This window comes from Quercus lobata, chromosome 3 (assembly GCF_001633185.2).
Source record: "Quercus lobata isolate SW786 chromosome 3, ValleyOak3.0 Primary Assembly, whole genome shotgun sequence".
NCBI lineage: Eukaryota > Viridiplantae > Streptophyta > Magnoliopsida > Fagales > Fagaceae > Quercus > Quercus lobata.
The window spans coordinates 16,456,378-16,473,323 of NC_044906.1; the positions used below are offsets into that span (position 1 = coordinate 16,456,378).

General features: G+C 32.3%; 1 protein-coding gene across 1 annotated transcript; it reads left to right on the forward strand.

The window, feature by feature from the left end:
• The first annotated feature begins 4,568 nt into the window (after positions 1-4,568).
• LOC115980419 (protein ACCELERATED CELL DEATH 6-like) lies at positions 4,569-15,243 on the forward strand. Its single transcript, XM_031102668.1, has 6 exons — positions 4,569-4,753; positions 4,914-5,534; positions 9,481-9,649; positions 11,404-11,444; positions 12,717-13,273; positions 14,328-15,243. The coding sequence occupies exons 2-6, from the start codon at positions 4,928-4,930 to the stop codon at positions 14,988-14,990; spliced, it is 2,037 nt and encodes a 678-aa protein (XP_030958528.1). The 5' UTR covers positions 4,569-4,753; positions 4,914-4,927; the 3' UTR covers positions 14,991-15,243.
• Positions 15,244-16,946: the final 1,703 nt, after the last annotated feature.

Below are 16,946 nucleotides of genomic sequence, written 5' to 3' on the forward strand. Positions count from 1 at the left end.
TTTTCAAAGGCATTTTCATGAATTTCATTGGTTTTAAGGAAAAATAAAACAAGTGAATTAATTTGCAAGGAATCCTAAGTATTTAACATGTCTAGAGTACAAGCTAAATCAAAGAATTATACAAAACTAAACACTTCTCTAGATAAGCAAATCAATAACCAAAAAAAAAAACATAAGTATTAAAATGATAAAATTATTGTAAGTAAATCAATCAAAAACATAAGATTCACCCTTGTTTTAGCAAGGCTTTTAGCTTGACATTACACCAAATAAAACTCTAAGAATGGTAAAAGAACCTTAAGAAAACCTAATTTTTATTATGAGATTGCTATCCCTTTGAATTTTGCCCTAGCCCAAGAAATCCTATCCAATTAAGTTGGATTCTCGTTTGGAGAAAGTCCCTAATTTAAAGACTTTACTTAACCAATGTTTTTCGCATATTTAAAGTCAAAATTCAGAGTTTTTATAAACTACAAAGAGGTAACTCTTTGAATTAGCTCTCCAGTCATCATCGCAATTGGATATTGGGCCATATGTTATGTCCAAAATACTAAAGGTTGCATAGGCTAAAATCTAGGGACTTAGGTTTGGTGCAAACTTCTTTTGATTTCTTATTCCAATTGAATTCAAATTTTTTCCTCAAAAAAAAATTGTATTCAAATTTAATTTCATTGACATTCTTTAATTTCATTATGATCTTTATAAAATTAATGTCCATTAGCCTTCATTGCCTGAATTAATTGCATTCTCCTAAAAAAAAAACATTTTCATGCATTAAAATTCATTTCAAGAACAAGTTTAATTTCCTTACCTATTTCTCAAAAAAAAAAAAAAAAAAATTAAAGCACAAGGTTAATTATTCAACATAATTACAAAACCAAATATAAAATAAATGAATTAACTTGATCCCCAGACATTTATGGCTGGGCCTGGGCTAACACTTCAACAAACTGGTTTTCATTTTGAAAACATTTTCAACGCACTCATTAATGGCATTCTTATTGTAATGAATGAGACTCCACATTTTCTTTATCGGTCTTAAAGCCGCTCTCCTTAGGAACTTAATTGAAGTGACTTATCCCAACAGCCAAATTGTACCTTTAGTCCTTTTCCTCAGAGATCTGCTACCACAATCAGTGTAATTTCTTCTTCCTGTTTTTATTTAGAAGGCTTGACGAGGCGTTTGGTGGGTGTGAACTGTGAAGTGGGCTTAGGCTTTTAATACATTTATTTGATTGAATTTTGGTGAATTTGATTGTCCTTACACCAATGGTATTTTCTCTATATTGTCGTCTTTTGATTAATATTTGGACCTTTTTGGTTAGGGTTTTGTTTTGCTTCAAGGATTTACGAATGGGTTTAGTTTTCTTTTTCTTTTTTCAATTTTCAATGATTGCATGCAGTGGCGAAGTCAAAAATTTAGGTCAAGAGAGGCAAGATTAAAAGACAAGATTGAAAGTAAAAAATTAATCTAAAAAAATTAATCAATATTAATAACAAAATAAATAAACAACTATATGTCAATTAACTACAAATATATATATATGTCATATCATTAAAATAAAGAAAAAAAATTACAATTTATGATTAAGAATAATCAAATTAAGAGATCATTATAAATACAAATAGTTTAAACATATAATTTGAATTATAAATTTATGGTTAAGAATAGTTAAATCAAGATATCCATCTAAATATAAACAGTTTAAATAAATAATTTGATTCTTCAAAAAATTAAATATATAAATAAATCAAAGCAAAAGTATTAAAAGTATGCATACGTGTGAATATTTGAACGTATAACTTAAAAACCCAACTTGAATGCTTATTAAAACCCCACAAAAAATCTGAGGTCTAAAGAAAGAGACTAGCATGAAATTTTTTTTTTTTTTTTCTTTTCGATGGGAGGCGTACTTTGTTTGCATCATATATTCCTTTTTTTTTTTTTTTTAAGAGTTCTATGCTAGTCCTAATTTCTATTCCATGTAGGTCTAACAAAGTTGTTATTTTTTATTTATTTTTAATCATTACCAAGTGGGACCCACAGTTTTATATTATAGTTGTAGACTTGTAATACATTTTTGTTTATTCCATCAAGTTTTTGTGTTCAGACTACTATTCAATGAATCAATGTAGAGTGTTTTTTTTTTTTTTTTTTAATTATTACCAAGTGGGACCCATTGGTTTTATATATAGAACTGTAGTAGAAGTAGAAGTCTACTACTACTACGAAAGGTACCGTGAATTCACTGAATTGAGATTTTTTTTTTTTTTGTCTTTTGTGTAGGGGGCAAATAAGGTATTTCAAGTTATTATAATTATTAGTAAAAAATTTGGAAGTTCAGGGGGACCTGCCCCACCTAGTTGCATGTGATGATGTAGAAAATTAACAATTGAGATCTTCGTTTGTGTGTACGGACGATGGTAATGGATTCATCTAGGGACGAACCTACAACAGATCTGAGAAAAATGAGTACATCGGTGTGGTGTTTATCAAACACCCTCTGATAATTAAGTTATAATGGAATTCCATTGAAGTGTATTGCAAGAGAATTCAACTTAGGAGTAGGTTTTTGGGGTGAGAATTGTGTGCACCTTTTGGTGTTATTCCTTTTTGAATTTATATAGCCATCTTTGTCTTTAATGAGCAACGGATCACTGCATTCATTCTCATTTGTAATGGTTGAGATGTTACAGACTAGTGTCTTAATTTGTGTAACGTCTTCTTTTCCGTTGCTCCACTTGTTACTCCTCGGTGTAAATGCTCGCCATAAATGCATAACGTAAATGCGTAACGTATCTTGAGTTCGTTCATTATTGAATGATGAAGCCATTATTTTTTGGACTCATCAGCATGAGTCCAAATCTTCTGTCTCATCAATTATGCTCCACTTCATGCTCCACCAATAAAATTTGAACAATTAGTCTCTTTCATTAAATGAAATAACTCTGACTTTAACACTCACGTTACTGAAACGTTAACGTTAAAATCCATTTCTTTTTTTTTTCTTTTTTTTCTTCCGCAGCTTTATTTCTTTCTGTTCTGGCTTTTGGTTTCTTTTTTTTCTCTTCTCCATGTGGTTTGTCTCTTGCCGCAGCTTTTGGGATTGATTTGGACTCTTCCCCTTTTTTTTCTTCCGCAGCTTTAATTTCTTCTCTGTTCCGGCTTTTGGTTTCTTTTTTTTTTCTCTTCTCCATGTGGTTTGAGTCAACAAGAACTCTTTTGAATTTTGAGCTTGTTGGAGAATTGCTATCACTCATGACCTTAATACAAAACAAAAACAAAATAGTTATTTTTTTTAATAAACAACATATATATATATATATATATACACACACATACACGTTAGACACAAACTCACACAAGTATAAGAAAGTTGTTATAAATCCTAAAATAAATTAAAAAAAGAAATTTATTTACACTAAATCAAAAGAAGATGACTTACTTTGTGTGACTGAACAATACGTACAAGGCTTGTAGGTTGCTTGTTGCAGTAGGAGCCTCTCAAAAGTTGAAAAAAATCTGCACTTATAGGAGAAAAGTACCTCTGTGTCATACAAAAACAAAAGCAAAAGCCTGACTTTGACTTTGGGAGAAAGGATTACAATGAGACAAAATAGGGGAAGAGTCCAAATCAATCCCAAAAGCTGCGGCAAGAGACAAACCACATGGAGAAGAGAAAAAAAAAGAAACCAAAAGCCGGAACAGAGAAGAAATAAAGCCGCGGAAGAAAAAAACGAAAAAAAAAAAAAAAAGGGATTTTAACGTTAACGTTTCAGTAACGTGAGTGTTAAAGTCAGAGTTATTTCATTTAATGAGAGAGGTTAGTTGTTCAAATTTTATTGGTGGAGCATAATTAATGAGACAGAAGATTTGGACTCCATCAGCATGTATTTTACATTTGATTATTACATTCATTTAATCATAGCTGATTGGTTTGCTACATTTGTAGTATGATATATATCTGCTCTTTTTCTTCTTCTTCATTTTTTTACATTTTTTTTAATACGTACTTCTACTTGAATTGTAAATTTTTTTGTGCCTTTTTCTTAACAAATTTGTTTCTTTAACAAAAAGAATTAGAGGAAGACTTAATGTAACATTACTAAAAATAATGAAAGAACATATTAATCAAGAAAGTGATGGATCATATGATTTAGGATAAGATATAAAATAAAAAAAACTAATTCAAAGGAACCTAAAATTTAGTAGTTTTTCAGTAATTAGTTTTCCTTTTAGTTATTGGCAATTCAAATATTCTATACATTGCTGTTAGAATTTTTTTTAGAAGTTGTCCGTTCATCAACTTAGAGCAATTATATTCTCTAAAAAAAAAAAAAAAACTTAGAACAATTATTACATATAGCATTTAATTCCTCACAAGCGTGTGGTATCCATCTATTGTGAGATAGTGAGATACCCTCGACATGGCCCGCTAACCCCTTCTTTTTAACTAATTATTCATCCTTTTTTTTTTTTTTTTTTTTTGGGGTCCCCTTCTCCTTCTTCCTTTTATACCCTCTTTTCTCCTCCCAAATCCTCACTTCTCCACCTCAATCCTCACACTTCTTCCTTACTTCTTCATTCTTGCAAACCACTCCTCACTCTTAGACCATTACCTCCCAATTCAGTGATTATTGTACCTCAGAATCATATGACCTTCATTGTTCATACTTGTTTGTGTTGTTAGAAAATTCACGGGTCTCCTTCATTTCGTTTGTCGCCCTTACTCTCATGCTGTGCAAAGAAAAGGTCTATTTCTTTGCTCCTTTTGTTTGCCTTGCAAGACGTTGGTTTTGTGTTAGGGATGTTTGGAAATTTTAAGTATTACCTAGTTTTATTAACCTTTTTCAAAAGCAAAATAAAATAAAATAGTATTAGCTAATAATTTTTTCCCCACATTGCTAGACAGATTAATAAACGACTATGGAAGAAGGAAGGCAATACAGAATGAATCCTGAAGTGTTCCGAGCTGCTTCCTCCGGTGATTCAAGTTTCTTTGAAAATTTGGAAGAATCCATGAGTAGTACCCTTCTCCAAGTGACATTCGAGAATAACACTGTTCTTCATGTTGCTCTGCAATTCAAAAAATTTGATGCTGCAAAAAACATAGTCAATTTAAGTCCAAGACTTGTGTATGAAAAAAACTCCAAAGGCAATACTCCGCTACATGTTGCTGCGATGGTAGGAGATACTTCATTGGTGACGCTCCTAATAAAACATGCCAATGAGCTGGATGTTGAAACAGGTGGACGACAGCTTCTGAGCATGGCGAATCTTGATGGGGATACTATCTTGCACGTTGCTGTGCGATATGGTAACTTTGAGGTTGTGAGAGAACTAATTAATGAGAATGATCCAGCAGAACTGGCTATGCAGGTAAACAAGGCTGGGGAATCCGCACTGTTCCTCGTTGTGGATAGTCAAGACTACGACATCGCTACTCATATCCTAAGAAATGCTCCAAACTGCTCCTACGCTGGAAGGCACGGCATGAATGTCTTACATGCACTTGTCATTCATACTAGTAGTTGTAAGTGCTACTCCAATCTACTCCTTAAATATTTTGCACTTTTCTTTTAGGATGTGGTCTTTTTGAGGCATTAATGTCATCACTATATCTAACGAGTTTAGTGGTGGCTCTAGGAATGTTTTTTAGTATAGTCAAAAAGAAACTTAAAATTATACAAAATTTATTTATTTATTTATTTTAAAAACCTTAAATATATTGACATTACCAAAAAAAAAAAAAAAAAACACACACACACGCACACACAAATACATGAAATTTTATAATTTCCTTCTAATGAAAAGACAAAGAGTGACTGATGTGAGTTGAAGTGAGAACTGATAATATTAATATATATGAAAGTAATAAAGTAAGAGAGAAAGTCTAAAATGATGATAGAGAAGAGAAAAATGGAGAGAGAGAGAGAGAGAGTAACAAATCATAGTCGCGCCGCGAGTGCGAGTCGAGGAGAACTCATGGTCATAATATCTCTCCTAGTATAGTTTATTTTAATGAAAAATGAACTTAGATATTATTTTTATATAATGGGTTAAACGAGTTATGAATCTAATTGATTAAAGATTTTTGCTTTTTTGCTTTTGAATGAACTTTTTGTTGAATCTTTTGTTCATTTGTTGTTATTTAGCCTAATCTTGTTGTTGTTTGGATTATTTTTACTGTTATTTAGGTCAATCAACAAAAGTACAAAGAAAAGCAAACACTAAAATAAGTATGTTGACATAAATTTATTTTTTGAAATATTCTATTAGTCCTTAAAGTTTACTTGTTAAGTATTTTTTATTTCTAATGTTTCAAATGAGCATTTTTAATCCCTAAAATTTCAAAAAGAAGCACTATATGTTTTCACATTTAATTCCATTGTGTTGGGTTAAAATAGCTTGACTCTAGTTAATTAATTTAATTACCTAAATTGATTAATTAGGTTCAATTGCATGGAAATCATGGAGGCACAAAAAAATCACTAAAAATACTAAATGCAACGTAAAATAAATTTGACAGGGTGATTTGTTGACAAATGGGAAAAACCTCGCAACACAAAAACCTAACTAGGTGATTTTAAGATCACTACTCCCAAGAATCTACTAAAGAATAATCAAGCAGTTACAAGTATAACGAATCTTACCAACTACCCTTGGCCTATCCCGAAATAACAAGCTACAGTTGAAACTTTGCTCCAATATCCAATTGGACTTGATCTTGTAGTAGCCTTTTTTCCCTTGATGCACAAACCTCCAATTGATGACTAACCCTTTGCAGGGATCCTAAGTATGTGACTAACTCTAGCAACTTGAAAAGGTGTTGTTGATTGCAAAGTTCTTCACTTCATCAGCAATGAAGATTTGGAAGTACTCGGTTACAAAACTCTTTGGCGTACAAACACGATAGCTTCACACAAAGAAAATGTCTCTTGGTCTTTGTATCCTTGTGTTACGGCTTTTAAAATAAGTCTTATATATGTTTAGGGTTGTGAGAAAAGAAACCACAAACAAATATGCAAGGCTTGGCCGAATTTCAAATTTGAAAATTCTAAAATCGTAATTCTCAATATATCAAGCTACTGTCGAGTTATCTATCGAGTTTCACATTAAATCTCGATAGCAGGCATCTGTTGAGCTATCTATCGAGACTTAATGAACAGCTTTTCTTCACTTGTTTCTTAGACCAATCTTCATGTCTTTAATACTTGACTTGAACACTTTGTTTCTTGAAGTTCTAAAACCATCTTAGATCTACCCAAGCACAAGTAAAGTGCATTTTGTCAAAGGATTAGCCAATTACAACAAAATATAGAAGTACAAACCTCCAATTGATGACTAACCCTTTGCAGGGATCCTAAGTATGTGACTAACTCTAGCAACTTGAAAAGGTGTTGTTGATTGCGAAGTTCTTCACTTCATCAACAATGAAGATCTGGAAGTACTCAATTACAAAACTCTTTGGCATACAAACACAATAGCTTCACACAAAGAAAATGTCTCTTGGTCTTTGTATCCTTGTGTTACGGCTTTTAAAATAAGTCTTATATATGTTTAGGGTTATGAGAAAAGAAACCACAAACAAATATGCAAGGCTTGGCCGAATTTCAGATTTGGAAATTCTAAAATCGTAATTCTCAATATATCAAGCTACTGTCGAGTTATCTATCGAGTTGCACATTAAATCTCGATAGCAGGCATCTGTTGAGCTATCTATCGAGATTTAATGAACAGCTTTTCTTCACTTGTTTCTTGGACCAATCTTCATGTCTTTAATACTTGACTTGAACACTATGTTTCTTGAAGGTCTAAACCCATCTTAGATCTACCCAAGTACAAGTAAAGTGCATTTTGTCAAAAGATTAGCCAATTACAACAAAATATGACTCTAACAATCTCCCCCTTTGGCAATCCATGACAAAACCATAGAAAAAAAATTATGAGAGAAGTCTTAACACAACTATCTCATAATATACAGAAGTACATAATTCTAACCCTAACATGAACTCTTGAAAAACTTTGCAAGACATGGCATGATAGACTTACAGCCTATCTTAATGGAAACACTTAAACAAGATTCATCAAAGCATTAAGTGTGAAACATAGACAAGTTGTATACAAGAAGAAACATGTGTATAGAGATAGAAAAGAAACAACACATGTGAGACAAAGGTAAAAAAACATAGATCATCTCATTTATATATATATATATATATATATATATCAAAGAATACTATGTATTTAAAAAGTGGTCACAAGACCATGGCACATGTAATGAGAAAAGAATACAAAACAAATCTCACTACATCCCTCAAAAACACTCAAGAACTACTCTCCCCCTATCTAGTATGTCCTATGCTAGCCCCCTAACACCTAGACTACTCTCATCTACAAAACTACTCCCTATTTTTGTCACGAATGACAAAGGGTGTATCATTGGGAGGTCGTCATCTCATCATCATACTTTGAGCCAGAAGCATCATACTTTGAGCCATAAGCATCATCACCATCATCTCCACCACCTGAAGAAGAGGACTCCTCAACAAGCTCCGATAAAGGTAAGGGCACAAAACCACTAAGTCGAGACTGGCGGCAAGTGATGTGACTGATTTTGGTGTTCATCTAAAACATCCCACGTGCAAAAATAAATCACCACCAGCACCACCAAATGATTCTCGGCAATAGCAGCAACGGCGATGAGGACCATGAAGTCGAAGTCAAAGTCAAGGCTCCCAAGAAGCGAGCTGAGACGTGGGTCCAAGCCAAAGTTGAACAAGCACTTGTGGGATCATATTTCATCGGAGATGAGAGAAAAATGGTTCGATTGATCACCCACATGTGCACCGACAAGTGGAGGAACTTGCTTAAAGAGTTCAAGAAGGCTAAGCACCAAGATGTAGGGAGAAAGAAGAAAAAGAAAGAATGGGAGGCAAAGAAATTGAGAGAAAGAAATCTGGGGAAGAAGAAAAAGAAACAAGTACAAACAAAAAAACACAAAGATCTAAATTCCACTATTTTTTTGTTTTAATTATGTTTTTTTTTCTTTTTTATAATTTTTTTAATTTTTAAAATTGATAAATCTTTTTTTTTTTTAAAGTTAGAGGTTGACGTGGATGCTGATATGACTTTTTTTAATATTATTTTAATAGACACGTTAGCATTTACTTTGCTAACAAAGTACTCCGTTTGCCAAGTAGGATATTTCCGTTAAGTAAGTGACGGTAAGAACCAAAATGGAACACATTTTTTATTTTAAGAACTAAAAATAATAAAATAGAAATATAGGGACTAATATAGAAATGATCCCAAAATATAAAGATCAAAAGTGCATTTACACTTTTTCACCTACAATTTTTTAAGGTTTAAATTTTGTTTTTTCTAGAGACCATTTAACTTTAAATTTTAAATGTTTCTAAAGACAATTGGTATAATTGTTTCTAAAGTTACTGATTTTGATTTATCCAATGTTGCAGATAGTAACACCCGAGATTTTCTCCCCAAATATCTAAAATGTCGGGAACAAGATGGACTGAAAGGAGGAGGACGTGTCCTTGTAGCTGTCATATGGGTCTTCCGTAAGCTATTTTGCAAACCTCTTCCGGAATTCCGTACGCGTCGTCCGGAATTTAACAATCACATAGAGTCTTAGATTTTTGCGCATATTAGGAACCATTCCAGAAGGTAAAAATATACCTCAACTCAGGAACTCTTTTTTATTTTTTGGTAAACTATAATTTTATTTTAGGTTATAAAAGGCAAGGAAAGCTCAGCCACACGCTGTATATAAATCCAAGAAACATCAAGTAAATATCATGGTTTTGAAACACAAACCATTCAAAGAATCAAACAGGAGAGAGGTTTAAGATTTTTAAGGTCGAGATCAAACCGTAATGATCTCATAATTAATTTAATAATTATTTAAAATATAAATAAATATATTAAATTAGTAAAAATTGAAAAATTACATAAAAAATTCAAATAAATATAGAGATCTAATAGAAATTTCACATTAAATTAATTTATGAAACCCAATAAAAAATTTAATAGACATTTTCCCATGAAATTATTTTTTTTTAAAAAGAGTAGCAACTTGAATGATGGGGGACATTAGCGTGTATAATGTTTTATATATATATATATATATATATTCTTTTTTTCTTTCTATAAATGTATATAATATTGTGTGTATTTGTTTAATCTTATAATGTAAAGCAATAAATAAATTTAATAAATTAATATACGAATTGGTGGGGTCATATTTCGTAGAATTAAAAATTAGACTAATCACTAAATAAATTAACCAAGAAACAGGTCAACAACATGTACGAGGTCCAAAACTTCTTTTTCAATCTCGTGTGGCGTGCAAGCTTTAAGTATAAAAAAATAAAAAATAAAAATTCCAAGAATTCACAACCACAAGTGCACTGTCTGGTACCAAGTGAAGAGCTTTCAAATCTCCCTTTTATCTCTTCTCTCAATAGACATCCTCTTTTCAAATCCTACTTTTCTCTTTTGAAACACCCAAAGTTAGGCTAGTTCAAATCTCACATTTTTCAGTTTTTGCCAGCCGCACGGTAGCCATTAACATTTTCAGCTTTTGCTAGTCACATGGTAGCCATCAACAACGAGCAAAGGGTCTACTTCGCAGCAAAACGACTAGGCCCTTTCTTTTAATCCTTGTTCTTGTCGTCATCTTTCATCTTCTTCCTCTTCTTCTGTTCTTCATCTTCTTCTTCTTCTTCTTTTTTTCCTTTGTTTTAGGATACCACAAAACGAGTCAATCTAAATTATCCAGTAAAAAATAAACAAATAAAGTTTGCACAATCAATGAAGAATGAGTCAGTCTAGGTAGTAGAATTTTTCTTCCTTTCCTTGGGAAGTTAGGCTCGTTGGAGTACCTTAAGCACATGTTTTCAATTTTTAAATAACATTATACGTATTTTTACATATTTTTTCACACACTCGTATTTCAAAAAACTACAAACAATATTATTCAAACTCCGCTACCAAACGGACTTTTAATATTGTCTCGTGGAGTTAGACATTTTTCTCAAGGTGGGCCAAGCTAAGCTAAATGTATAAAGGTGTGTAGCTTTATTTTTTTTAAAAAAAAATTATTGCTAAAAGATTTACTTATATATTTTTATAAACTTATATTTTAAATGTTGCTAAAATTAATGACTTATATATATGACAAAAAGTCAATATTAAAAAATAATAATAATAATAAATTAAAGAGTATATATACATTTATAAAATTAAATGAAGGAGACCATTTCCAAAAATTTATATATATATTTATAAAATTTTTAACGTTAAAATAAAGTCGGGGACCTCCCCCACGGGACTCTTGTAACAATGTTACTTTTTAAGGCTTGTGGGCTTATGCGAAATAGGTTAGAGAGGGTGACGGAGGATTTGACGAAGGATTGGAGTCGTTTCTCCTTGTCAGAGAAGACAAGAGTTTTGACTTAGGAACTCAAAAACAATGTAGCAAGAGAGTATATTCTAGAGGCGGAGATTTTGAACAAGCGTATGCTAAATATCAAAGTAGTGGCCCATACATACGGACCACCGTGGAGAGCTCAAAAGAGATTTTAAATAAACATACACATGCCCACACAACACATATTTAAAATATTAAGTGCCTGTTTAGTCAGGTAGTATGAGTAATGTTGTTTGAGTGTTTTTGATATATGTGTGGGTAAAAATTTGGGTATGACACAATATGTAATCTATTAAAAAGTATGGCATACACCATGCTATCTATAACACTAGCATGCTCAAGTTGAGCTATTGCCCTTTAGTTCTCTCTTTACTTATGCTAAAATCAAACCTTTTTTTTTTTCCACCTTAAAATCTTTAAATCTAAGAAGTATCTTCTCAACACAATGAAATTGACATCTAGGGAGTCAATCTCGTACTATATGTTGTACCGGTTTAATTAGCGGAGTGATATATTTTGGTATCGGTCAATACTGATGTACTGTTTCGGATTTATCACTATTTTTTTATATTTATAAATATATAAAAATATATATTATTATAATAAAAATAAAAGTTTACCATAAACGTTATCTCAATTCAGAACAAATTATTCATGATTTTAGACTTTAAACTTTAGCATACTAAGAAAACAAATAATACTAATAAGTTAATGTAAGTAAGATACCATTCTGGTCTTACAAAAATTTAAAAATTACAAAATTGAAAAAATAAAATAAAATAAGCTTATTTTTTACTAGCCAAAATGCTCGAAATCAGCCGGTACGATCAGTATTTAAACCGATACGATTCATTACATTAAATATATGCACATAGAAAGAAAATTTTGAAATTCAAATTTGATAATAAATTAGATAAACATTTAATGGTATGGAAAGATCATACCTAAACGCAAAAAACAAGATCCCTAAATTGTAGGGACCCAAATCATGCATATTGCCCAATCAAAAAGCATTTGACATAAAACATGATGTATAAAATAAAATAAAAAAACAAGAAGAAGACAAAATGTTAGGCTTTAATTATATCCCATTTTCCATGTGATGAATGCAAATTAAAATTCAAAATATGGAAAGATCGATTGTCTTAATTACGTCTGATTCCCTGTCTTTCAATGTGTTTCTTTTTTTTTTTTTTTTTTTTGATGATCTTTCCATGTGTTGTGTACGGGGGGATTAACACTCTTAATATGTACTAACCTGAGCAATATGGTATTTCTATATCTTCTTAGGTTTTGTAAAAAAAGTGGTGGAAAAATGGCCATCTGCAATTGAAGAAGGCGATGACTCAGGATGGACTCCTCTACACATTGCCGCACATTTGGGTAATGAGAAATTTGTCAAGCTGCTTTTGGAAAATGGAAATTCCCCTGCATATGTAAGGAACACAGAAGGTTTATCCGCTCTTCACGTTGCGGCCAAGGAAGACCAGTATAGTGTAATCAAAGAACTCATGGAAGCATGTCCAGATATGTACGAATTGTTGGACAACAAGGGTCAGAATGCTCTTCATGCTGCTGCAGAAAGTGGAGGATGGGCTGCATTTTTGTTTTTTCGGAAGAAGCCAGAGTTTGAGGGCCTCATCAATCAGCAGGACGAAGAAGGAAACACGCCTACAAATTTAGCGGCCATCAATGGGCATATCTATACGAAATTTGAATTGGGAGAAGGTAGACGTGTTGCTTTAAATGCTACGAACAGGGAGGGGTTCACCACAATGGACAATATTTTGTTAAGAAAGAAGTTAGGCTCCTGGCCAACGGTAAGCACCTTCTGTCCTGCTCTACTGATTGTAGGTACTACTGCACAATTTATAGGAATTTTGAACAAAGAAAGTTTCCGAAATTTGCTCTATTTTTGGGGTAAATTTATAGAAAGGATTGCTTTGGTGGGGAAAATCTTTAATTTTTACATTACCATTTTATAAAAGAGATTAAAATCTATAAGGATATAGTGTAAAACTCAAGTTTTACTCCTCCAATCTTAATATGCTACATCTTATCATATATTTAAGAATAAATACAACACCACTCAATCAATTCTAATACCCATATATAAATCCAACCAAATTGAGAGTTTATTGAGATATTATTAAGTGTGTTAGGATATATTGAATTTTAAGTAAAATGCTAATGTGACAAGTTTTTATTGGATAGTATAAAACATAGGTTTTACACCCCGTCCTTACCAAATCCGAACTCTTTATAAAATGGTTAATACTTATATAGTGCATAACTACAGAACAAGGCAGCATTCTTCTTGGGTGTTGTACCAGAGTTGAATCTCAAATCGCCTTGAGGAATTGTCTAAAATAGCTAATTATTCCCCATAGATGTTTTTAAAAAATTACTAATTCAATCAAACAGGTATATCTAACACTTTCTGGAAAGTTAAAACTTATTAACCCTATAAACATTAACATTAAGTGGGAGAATACTTCAAATTTCCCATACAATTTTTTATGTTTCACTTTATATTCTACCAATCATAATTTATCACATATCTATTTTACTTTCCTTATAAAATAGTTAAAGTTTAACATGAAAAATAATAAACACATGATAAGTTATGATTGGTGGAACATAAAGTGGAACACAAAATGTGGTACAAAAGATTTGTATTCGGAGAATAATATAATGGTTACCGAGTTTTATTAGTTTGATTTGATTGAAACTTGAAAGTATTGTATATATTTTTCTCAAAAACTAGAATGTATCATATATATACGTCTTACATGTATAATGTGCGTGCGCATGTGTTTGTTTTTATTGGGTAGCTAGCTCATGTATGTATAAATTTGACATGATGAAATCAAGACCAAAGTGTGGAGTGAAGGCGCTCGACCAAGTCTGAGGGGAGTACTCTTAAAAATGGGCATTCGGAAATTGGACCCTAGAAAGAAATCAGAAATGGCAGGCGATGACAAGGACAATGGCAATGGCAAGGGAATGTCCCAATCAGATTTTGAGAAGGGAGTGAGTAAGACCAATATGTTGGTGGCCACACTCATTGCAACTGTGACCTTCACGGCAGCTTTCACGGTGCCTGGTGGATTTAATCAAAACGGAAAAGTGGGTGAGGGCTTGGCAGTATTACGCAATAAACTTGCTTTCCGTGTATTTCTGATTGCTAATACCTTAGCTTTTGGTCTTTCCACCACCTCTCTATTGGTCCAATTTATGGCTTCAATATTATTGACTAATGAAGTCTCCTTTCACGGACAAATGGGGAGACGCGCCCCTCTTTTCACAAGTTGGTCTATTGGAGCATTACTGGTAACTTTTACTGCAGGCACCTATACAGTAGTGCCACAATCTTTTGGGACTACTGCAGCTGTTATTCTTTCTTGTTGCTTCCTATATTGCATATTTTTACCTTTATCAATAAAAACTGGAAATGAAAAGTCTTTAATAAGAAAAGTTGTGTCTCGGTGGTTCCGAAGGTTTATTTTATTTTTTTTGTATAAGTGTTGTTCGTAAGTTGACCTGGCTTTGAAAGCTGTTTGCTTGCTAAGCCCAAGCTGATCTGGGATGATTTCATTGATTGGGGGCCTTCAGAGTTCAGAATTTGAAAGGAAAAAGGCTTTAAAAGCTATGTTTCGTAAGTTGGTATGGGCACATTTGGAGTTAAGTGGAATTCTGTCAGTATGAGGAACGAAAGCATGCATTATCATGAACATTATATGGGAGGCTTCTTGTGTTTAGGCTTGTACCAAAGACTTTGTTAGGTGTGCTTGTGTACTACTTGTTTATTTTTTTATTTTTGGTGTGTTTTTTTGATAGCTTTGATTGTATTATCTTTGCTTTTGAATAAACTTCTTATTCAATAAATAAATAAGAAAAGGCATGTTATTTTTCTTGTGATTGGTGTGTATAACAAAGTAGCTTGTTTTTTTTTTTTTTTTTCTTAAAAAAAAAAATGGCATTCTCGCAATAATTAATGAGCCCAAAGTTTCTTATTCAGATTAATGGGCCATATTTCCAAATTAACGAACCCAATGACCCTCTCCCATCTCCCCGCTTTCTTTTATTAGAGATGGGATGGTCATTGAGGTGAGGGCCTCATTTTTTTAATCTTTTTTTTTTTTTTTTGGGGTATCTAGACCCCCCCCCCCCCCCCCCCCCAAAAAAAAAAACTTGTTAAGCTCAACTTATAAGAGCATTCACATCAAAGATGTAAAAAATGCTAAAAACTCATTTTAGCATCTCAGTTTGCAAAATACGCCCCACAACAAAGCTATTATTCTTAAAAGATTTACCATCTTAGTTACAGTAGACTCATAAATGACGGAAAATTATTAGGTACTCCCGGAGTACCATAAATGTGTAGTCTCTCCTCTCACATGAATGGTGGGTCTCATATTGAATTTAATTAGTGGGACTCACCATTCATGTGAGATGAGGAAGTACGCATTTATGATACTCCGAGAGTACACAATAATTTCCCCATAAATGATAGTCTGCTGGAACTCAAATCTTATATAAAAATTAATTTTTAATTACTTCTCTCATCTCTCTCACTATTCTCTAGGGGTATGCAGAAAACCCACGACCTGTCAAACCCGACCCGACAGGTTGGGTTGATTTTTAGGGCTTGGTGGGTTGGGTTGGGTTACAAATTCTTTTTTATAGCGGGTTGGGTTGGGTTTGGGTCATAAAATTACAAACCCGCCAAATCCGACCCGACCCACCTATATTTTAATATATGTTTAAAATATATTATATATTAAAAAAAAAAAAAAAACCAGCTGTAGAGCACTTCCTCAATTCCTACTATCATATATAATATAAAATCTTATTAGTTCTTTTAATATATATATTTAAATATATTATATAATTAATAAAAAAAATTTAAAAATTTTAGATATATTTTGTTTATAACTAGGTTAGGAATTTATGTCTATTTTGTTTATAAGTGAATTAGGATACTAGTTCATTTAATTTTGTTTATCAACTCAGTTGGATACTTAAACATATTTTGTTTACAACTAAGTTGGAATATTAGTTTATATATTAATGTATATTTTGTTTATCAACTCAGGTGGCAAGTGTAATATATTTTTTTATGCTCAATTTAATAATAATAGTAATAAAAAAAATTGTCCGACCCATGGGTTCAACCCAACCCAACCCAACCCATGTAGGCTGGGTTGGACTTCTGTGATGGGTTAGGTTGGGTTGAATTTTTTTTGACCCACCATGGTGGGTTGGGTCAAAAAATCCCCTCAACCCGACCCATGCACACTCTTACTGTTCTATTCTTTCTTTTCTTCTTTCTTTTTTTCTCCCTGGTGTCACTTCTTCTCTCATTTCTTCTTCTTTTCTTCTTTCCTTTTCTCACACCAGTCTCACTTCTTCTCTCTTTTCTTCTTTCATCGGCATCCACAACTAAAAACCACGGTGGTAGTGGTGGTGTTGAAGGGTTTTTTTTTTTTT